Raw genomic sequence first — 9,170 nt, forward strand, 5'->3', positions numbered from 1 at the left:
GCCCTGGCGAATAATAATCGATTATTCAACGCCCGCCGCCCGCAAAAAAAACATAAATAATAATAAAAAAATATATAAATAAAATCGAATTTTAAAAATAATTTTCGATTATGGAGACTGTAACGAATATTAGAATAATCGAATAATCGCTGGCATCCCTAAAACCGAGATGGCGCTAATTTCATCCGCAGGTGTCGGAAAGGTGTCGGGGACATCTGCGACGTCTTCTGGAAAGAGTCACGTACTTCCTTCACGCCTCATAGAAGTGAGATATTTATGAGAAGACAAGTAAATATGATTGTTAACAGTCTTTCAAAATAAGAGCACATCGTTCAATGGATATATCAATCAGATCTCTCCTCAATAATAATAATACATTTTATTTGGAGGGCGCCTTTCATACACCTTACAGGGCATAGGGTAATATAGGGAACATTAAAACTGTGGATTTAATGAGATGTCAGCCGGGGTAAAACGAGACAAACAACAGGAAATGGACTACAAAAAGACACAAGAGGACACAGAAGGACACAGAAGGACACAGGGTACAGGTTATAATGAGAATGCCAGTTTGAACAGGTGGGTTTTGAGTTGGGTTATGTATGGTATATTTAGTGGCAGGGAGTTCCAGAGTCTGGGAGCCGAGCAGCTGAAAGCTCGAGCACCCATGGTTTTGAGGCGAGAGCTTGGGACGGTGAGAAGTCCTACGGAGGAAGAGCGGAGGGTGCGGGAGGGGGTGTACTCCTGAAGGAGCTCGGTGATGTAGATGGGGGATAGGTTGTGGAGAGCTTTATATGTGAGCAGAAGGTTTTTGTATTCATTACGGTAGCGTACAGGAAGCCAGTGTAGCTGAGTGAGAATGGGGGTGATGTGGTCAGTTGCCCTGTTCTTCCATTTGTATGGGTCTTGTATTGACAGCTTGTTAAATACTGCTTGTCATAAGTAAAGCTGATGCTAATGACACAACAATGGAGTTAATCAAGCTGTCAGGCATCAATGTTACTGGCAGAATACACACACCACAGGAGCACATTCGTTGTTTATGTGCTTCATGCCTAGATTCTGATACTTCCTCTTTTACCCTCTCAAGCGTGGGGTTGAAATAAATGGCAGAATTCAGCCTATAAAAAAAGAGACTGGAAAAAAACATGCTCCAGGCAAAGAGTGGGTGTTTGACTAAAAGCAAATTGTTGGTTTGTCAAATAAGAGTTATTAAGAGCAATCAACACAGTGCCAGTTATTTAAAAAAAAATACCAAACAACCAAGCAAGATTGCAAAAATACATGTTTTTCCCTTCTTATATGTTTCAGTATATGTATATATTTGTCTCCCTCCTGCTTACATGGAATATGTTTAAATGTATACACTTACTCTGTGCGCCACACTAAGTCTTTACTGCTTTTTGTGATACTTGAGTTGCACATACAGTACGTATGCACTGTGCAATCAGGAAATCAAAGCGCTTTTACAGGTTAACCAATCTTTAGCCCTACAATCAAACAGTGCTGACCAATCAATCGCTCCACACCTCTACCTGGGTAAACATAAACACAACAGAAAAACACATTAAGATATGCCACATACTGTTTGAATTTCTTCAATCAGAGATTTACTATGACGATAGTGAACATCCATACAGTATGTTTTACACGATATCTCAGCTTGCTTTCGCCCAAGTTCAACATACCATGAAAGTGTTTCTGGGAAAAATCTATTTTAGATTTGTAGCTGAAAAATTAAAGCTGCTTTCATTTAAAAATGTAACTATATGAATATTGTTTGTTTAGGGCACTGGGGACATTTTCTCACAGGCAATGGTGTGCTTACAAGAAGCTTTGTGGATCATAGGAGGAAGAGTGTGATGGTTTTGATGGTCATACAGCCTTGGTCTATAAAAGGGGTGTCAAACTCAGCATCATGGTTGCACTCAAAGGGCTGGTTGTAACTTTAAGACTTTATAAATATACATAAATATTTAATATATTAACATAATGTATTATATTACATTATTGCCTCTGCATTGGATTATTACCTGATAGGGGAATAACTTCATAATTAACTACGTCTGAAAGCAGAAGTCTTGGGCAAATAATTGCAAGTCTCTTCAGTGAGAATGTCACAAAAATAATAAAAAAAAAAAAGCCAAATTCTGAAAAAAAAGTCAAAATCCCGAAAAATAAGTGACATTTTGAAAAAAAAGAAACATTTTGAAAAGAAGAACAATTCTGAGAAAAAGTTAAATTCTAAGAAAAAAGCATATTTTGAAGAAAAAACTTCAACATTCTGAGAAAAAAGGCATATGTGAGATGCATTGTGGGAAATGTAGTTTATGGGCAACGTGCTTCTGTAAATCGGCACGTAACCGTATAATAAACATATATTCTTTGCAAGCTCTTGTGGGGCCACATTGAATTAAGTCGCGGGCCGGATTTGCCCCCCGGGCCTTGAGTTTAACACCCCTGGTCCATAGGGAATTATTAAGTTAAATCATTTAGTAAAATTACAGCAGATGATCAAATATATCCAAATATAGACTAGATAAGAAGTGGACTCAGTGACTTTGACCTCATCCGTCTTTTTGTGGATTACTGTTTTTACGCTTGCATAAGAGGGTGAAGCTCAGTACAAAAACATTGTGAAGTTTCAAGATGAATACACTGACACTACCTCAATTGGACAAAACAGACTGGTAGCAACTTGTCAATAACAAGACAGACATCAAGCACATCCTTCTGTATCGTCTAACTTTCTCTAAATGGGACAATAATGAAGGAAATTAACATCATGCTGTTTTAAAAATACTTTAAACTAGAAATCGAGGACATAATCGTGTCATGAAAAATGCAATCGGAGTTAAAAATTCACATTTTCTCATAAACTCCTATACAAACATATTACATTTTGCAATACGTACTGTAAACTTAGACAGAGTGAACGTTTAAGGCACTTGGCTTGTCTTTTCTGACCTGGAGTTTTTGCCGCTTGTGTTTCAAATGTCAAATATCCTCGCTGCACTTCCAGTCCTATAATGATGATCTGTTAAGCACACAGGATTATAAAGATGGCTTGAGGCTTAAGTGTGTGTTCAATATCCTGCATGGCGTTCGGACTTAGGACACCTCAGCTTATTGATCTATGTAATAGCTTTCCAATATGATACTGGTGGCCTTGTTGCCTTGTTTTGCTTGGTTGCGTAACACAGATACTATACAGATGCAATGGAGAGGGGCTTGCATGTGTTGCATTCAAACTTAAAATATCCACAGTATGCGGATTAGTATGATGACGTTTCTTTTTCAATGTCAAAACAATTTTTTCTCCAGGCGCAACCACACCAGAAGGACTGGATCTATTTATAGCCTGCGTCTATCCGCCGAGACTTCTTTTTTTCTTCCTGTGTGCAGAGAGCATGATTTAACGGAGGACATATTGACCATCTGGAAAATGTACTTAAACTGTTTCTAAAGAACAGTGCGAGGGAGTGTGACAGTTTCGCTGCTCCGCTAATGGTCTGTTATTACAGGACAAGAAGGAAGCACAGACTGTGGGTGTGTGTACATGTGTGTAACAGTTTATATATGCTAAGTGCACATGTCTATAAGCAGTTGTGTGTATGTGTTCATGTGTGGATTTGTGTTGGTTTAATCAAAATGCTTTAGCTCCAAGCTGTTGTTCCTCTGGATCAACGTGGGGGTGTAGAAAGGGAATGTGTGTGTGTGTGTGTGTGTGTGTGTGTGTGTGTGTGTGTGTGTGTGTGTGTGTGTGTGTGTGTGTGTGTGTGTGTGTGTGTGTGTGTGTGTGTGTGTGTGTGTGTGTGTGTGTGTGTGTGTGTGTGTGTGTGTGTGTGTGTGTGTGTGTGTGTGTGTGTGTGTGTGTGTGTGTGTGTTGAAAATACAGGAGAATTCTAATTATAAAAACATCAGAAACTCCTTTGGTAGTTTATAGATTTGACCTTTTCCCGAACACAGGCAGCTTCAATGGATGCGAGATGTGACACATATTAAGATACTTCCAATCATAACTCAAATCAAATCTAAACTCATACTTCCTACACTTGTTTTTAGATTGACTTAGACATTACATTTAAAAGCTAAAAGGTGCATAGAACATTAGAAATCATAGAAATAAGCCCCTTTCCTCACAACATCATGATTATACATTTACTTTAGTGTCAAACTAGGACAATATTAGTTTTCCTTAAAGTGGACCTATCATGCTATATTTGAATAATATAGTGTAGGACCATACCTATATAAGGCATATTTATACTTTTTATTTTTCAAAATACCAAACAGATCATGCATTTTAGCCATTCCCCATTTCGCTCAATTTAACCCTGTCTTTGCATCATGGGCTGATTCTGTGAGAGCAGCACCATCTACAGGCCTGGCATATGTACTACAGCGTCTCCAGCGCTTTCCAACGGCAATGTCCGTGGCTGTCTCCTCCTGATTGGTGGAGTTGGCCCAATAGCCGTAGCGCCACTTCTGTGAGGTCATAGAAGTGTTCAACACTTGTTTTCTGACACTTGGTGAGTTCCCTGGAACACCGGGGACACATATTCATGTATCAAAGACGTACAAAAGTGCATTTTGCATGATAGGTCCCCTTTAAGCAATGACTTTGGACACTATTGTGAGTGTTATTGTGATATAATAAACAGATGGTATCATGAGTATACTAGCTTGGGTGAAATGCAGACGACTGATTATTTTTGACTTGTGTATGTCTCTGCTCAAAACATGCAAATGTGAAGTACCTTAAAACAATACAATAACTTAAACCTTTGTACAGTACTTTTTTCAAAATACAAAATATTTCTTCCGTCAAAGTTAAGATAATCTGCAAACAGTATATTCATAAATATCCCCACTGTTTTTCTTAACGTGTGGGGCTTTCATTTGAATAAGTATAATAATAAAAAGTATATAAATAATGAATTTGCAGTTGCAGTTAGATTAATCGTGCATACTTTGCATACTTTTAATGTGACTCATATTTCAGGTTCAGGTTATTCATAATGTCAGACTTTCTAACCTCTCTACTCTATAATAACATATCTCCGGATCAGATTGCCAGCTAAAGTTAAAAGAAAAAGAAAGAGGGTGATAAGAGATGACAGACAAAGCCAAAAATGGTGCGTTAGTAAAAAGTGAAACTCAAGCCGTTCGTGTTTCTTTTTTTGGAACATTTTGGGTCTGAGAGCTTCATGTGTCAGATTGAAAACCCATCTGATGCTTTGATGTCGTTTTTTAGTTTTGCCGCCTTGTTATACTGCCAAATATCTCTCCTTTTCTTCCTGCCTTCTCTTGTGAAACCTCAGGACGCACATATCCAGCTCAATTTAGTTTACCTTCTTTGTGCAGAACTATAACATATGCTGCTGTAACAGAGATTTTCAGGTGAATAGAAAATGCTCTTTCTCCCGCTTGGATTGTTTGGGTGATAAAATGGAGGAGGTAATGGATACAGACTGTCAGTGTAGTTACCTTCTAATGAATACAGTGCACACAATTAGGTCCAATAGGTATATTATCCCATTAGTGACACTGCATTAGTCGGGGTGTCCGCGGGGTCTTAAAAAGTATTAAAAGTTGATAAGTCAATTTAGCGAAAATTAAGGCTATTAAAAAGTATTAAAGGGCATTTTCCAAAGTATTACATTTTGTAGCTTGTTTTCAATAAGTATATAAATTGTCCAAAGAGGTTGTATTTCACAGTCTGCCTGAATGTAATCATTGCGTAGGTGTGTAGTGTGATTCTGTGTAGTTTATTTATGGCATCCCGTTGGATTTGACGTCATCTGAACAGGACATCGCACGCTCACTGCTTGATAGCGCGCGAAGGTCCGTTTACGCCGGTTGCTAAGCAACATCGTTATGGGGAAATGCAAGTCTGCGTCCAAATGGTTGGAAGATAAGGAGGAAGGGCAATCAATACTGTATATAGTCAATGTGAGGTAAAGTGTGTCGCCAAGGTAACCGGTTAGAACTCAAAGTGGCGATGAGGTCTTAAAATGTATGAAAAGGGTCTTAAAAAAGGTCTTGAAAGGAATTACATCTGACTTCAGGACTCCTGCATATACCCTGTAATGGATACAGACTGTCAGTGTAGTTACCTTCTAATGAATACAGTGCACACAATTAGGTCCAATAGGTATATTATCCCATTAGTGACACTGCATTAGTGTAGAAATCAAAACAGTAGAGCATTATAAGTTCACCGGCACCTCACTATTTCTATAGCAATATTACAAGAATAATATAGAAATATCAAATATGTCTTATATAAGCTCAGTATTGAAACCCGACGTAGTGATAGTCCTCATGGGATCATAATGAAACTCTCTTCCAGTGTTTTTATTCATTTATAGTGAATATGACCATTTGATGCCTTGCCGCACTAATGAACAACTATATAATTGTTATGTTTTTCATTTGTGGTTTATTGCCAGTCATAATGTGTTTTTGATTGCAGCTTTAAAGTCTGCACTGCTGTTTGTTTGGCTGCTTTACAGCTGTCGTTATATTTCACTTCTTAACACTGCTCCTATTCCAACTTTCTGAGCCATTATAAGATAAGATAAGATAAGATGGTACTTTATTGATCTCAATTTGGGAAATGTTTGTGTTGCAGCACCATTAAAGACATGGCATTGTACAATAACAATGAAAAAAACTAGAAATAAACAAAAAAGTAGAAAATATACGTGTTTACAAATGAACAATAACTAACACTTTACATTAAGGTACACAAATTAACCATCAACTAGTTATTCATTAACATGCGTATTAGCAGAATGTTGGCTCTTTATTAGTCATTATAAAACACTTATTAATGCCTTATTCTACATGACCATATTCTACAAGTAATAAGCAATTAGTAGCAGTGCCGTACTGCCATGCTATTCGGTTCACTTTCTCCTACTTCCTGTACCCGGTTTCCTGTCTAACCTTCAGTACACATTTTACAAATATATAAAAGTGCAAATATGAAACATGTCAAGATCACCTCGCTAAAGAATAGATAGAATGGGAGGGATGAAACCCTCTTTAATGGTCACACATGCAGAGCACACAGCACACAGGGACATGTGTTCTCTGCTTTTAACCCATCCTAGTACCAGGAGTCTAGCACTAGGAGCAGTGGGCAGCCATTGTACAGCGCCCCGGGAGCAATGGGAGTGAGGGGTGAAGGGGGGTGTCCGGTGCCTTGCTCAAGGGCACCACGGCAGGGCCCAGGAGGTGAACTGGGACCTCTCCAAGTAGCAGTCCACGATCCATATTTAGGTCTGTTCGGGGACTACGGCTCACAGTCCAAGCCCCCTACTGACTGAGCCACTGCTATTGGTAGCTGAACTGTCAATACCCCAAAACATATTCTTAGTTATAAATACCTAATGTTGAGTTATTTAGACACAATTAACACTTATAGTTTCATGTTTTGTTACATAAGAATAGATGATATTTGTTAAGTGTTATTATGGGAGAATTACTATTCATGTGGTACTGCTGCCTTATTCGGCCCATATTGAGCATAGTAAGACCAAAACTCATGGACAACAACTTCCTTACTTGCAATAAATAAGCACTATCGGAGGGTTATTGAGAAAAAACTCTCGACTAATGGCATATTACTTGTAGAATATGGTCATGCAGAATAAGGCATTAGTACGTGTTTTATAAAGACCACTAAAGAGCCAATATACTGCTAATGCATGTTAATTAACACCTAGTTGATGGTGAATTTGTGTACCTTAATATAAAGTGTTACCAAACAAAATATAAAGCAAGTTATTATATATGCATAAGTATGTGAGTGATGGAATATTAATATTAAGCTGAATATCTAAATGTAAAAAGTACATCCCCCTTTTTCTCCTCATAACTCCCTTTCTATTTCTAACCCTTCCGCATTATCATCTTAATATGTTTATTAATTTCTCCCTCCTCCCTCCTCAGGAACCTTGTGGAACCTGTCGTCCTACGAGCCCCTGAAGATGGTCATCATTAACCACGGCCTGCAGACCCTCACCAACGAGGTCATCATCCCCCACTCGGGGTGGGAGCACGAGCCCAACGAGGACTCGAAGCCGCGGGACGCCGAGTGGACCACCGTGTTCAAGAACACCTCCGGCTGCCTCAGGTAGGGTCAGCACGAAACACATGCAGCTGGTGATGATTCGGTTGTTGTGGTTTCTGAGTATAGCCATTGATTCAGAGAAATATCTCACATTCATTGAACACTGGGTTTCAATTTTAATAAGCCCAAAAATGCAGTTTAAGCTGTTGGTCAAAAACAACTATTGCATGCTTTACACAGAGGTTTGGAGATATACAGCTTTCTAAAAACTATAGGTCACATGATCCACCCATCACTATCTTGTTTTTTGCAAACAGTGGTTACATAAGAGGGTGAAGCTCAGTACAACCATGCAATTCACTTTCATGAACAGAAAACATTGTGAAGTTTCAAGATGAATACACTGACACCACCTCAATGGGACAATACTGAATGGGAGCAACTTGTCAATAACAACACAGACATCAAGCACATGCTTCTGTATCGTCTGATTTACTCTAAATGGGACCATAATTAAGGAAATTAACATCAGGTTGCATTGAAAAATAACACTAACCGTGTTAGGAAAATTAAATCCGAGTTAAAAAATGTTTATACAAACAGATTTAATTTTGCAACACGTGGACTTAGGTTTAAGACACTTCCACATTGGTCTCACTTTTAAGACCAGCTATTGTGGTTTCTGAGTATAGACATTGATTCAGAGAAGTACCTCACATTCAAGATTCAAGGCTTTTATGGTCATGTGTGCATAGCTACAGTGTAGTTATGACAATGACAATCTTAGGTCACAGGCTCCTCCAACAGTGCAACACAATAAAACAGATAATAATAAAGTAAATAAAATATAATATAAAAAGTGCAGAATAGTCTATATACAAGTAATTGGAATTTTGCCTTATATAAGTTGCAAACAGATTAATGTTATGGATGTTCTTTCAAAATAACACTGGGTTTCAATTTTAATAAGCCCAAACATGCAGTTTCAGTGGTTGGTCAAAAAAAACTATTGCATGTTTTATACAGAGGTTTGGAGGTTTGGAGATATACAGCTTTCTAAAAACTATATGTATATACTGTATATGTT

General features: G+C 38.2%; 1 protein-coding gene across 1 annotated transcript in view; it reads left to right on the top strand.

The window, feature by feature from the left end:
* Window positions 1-9,170, top strand: part of arvcfb (ARVCF delta catenin family member b) — a 275,952-nt gene that overhangs the window by 209,750 nt on the left and 57,032 nt on the right. The window contains exon 10 of the mRNA XM_079687092.1: window positions 7,963-8,146. Coding sequence (XP_079543218.1) covers window positions 7,963-8,146 — 184 coding nt within the window. The remainder of the gene's footprint in view (window positions 1-7,962; window positions 8,147-9,170) is intronic.

The sequence above is a fragment of the Notothenia rossii genome (genome assembly GCF_949606895.1).
Source record: "Notothenia rossii genome assembly, chromosome: 6".
In the NCBI taxonomy this organism is placed as follows: domain Eukaryota; kingdom Metazoa; phylum Chordata; class Actinopteri; order Perciformes; family Nototheniidae; genus Notothenia; species Notothenia rossii.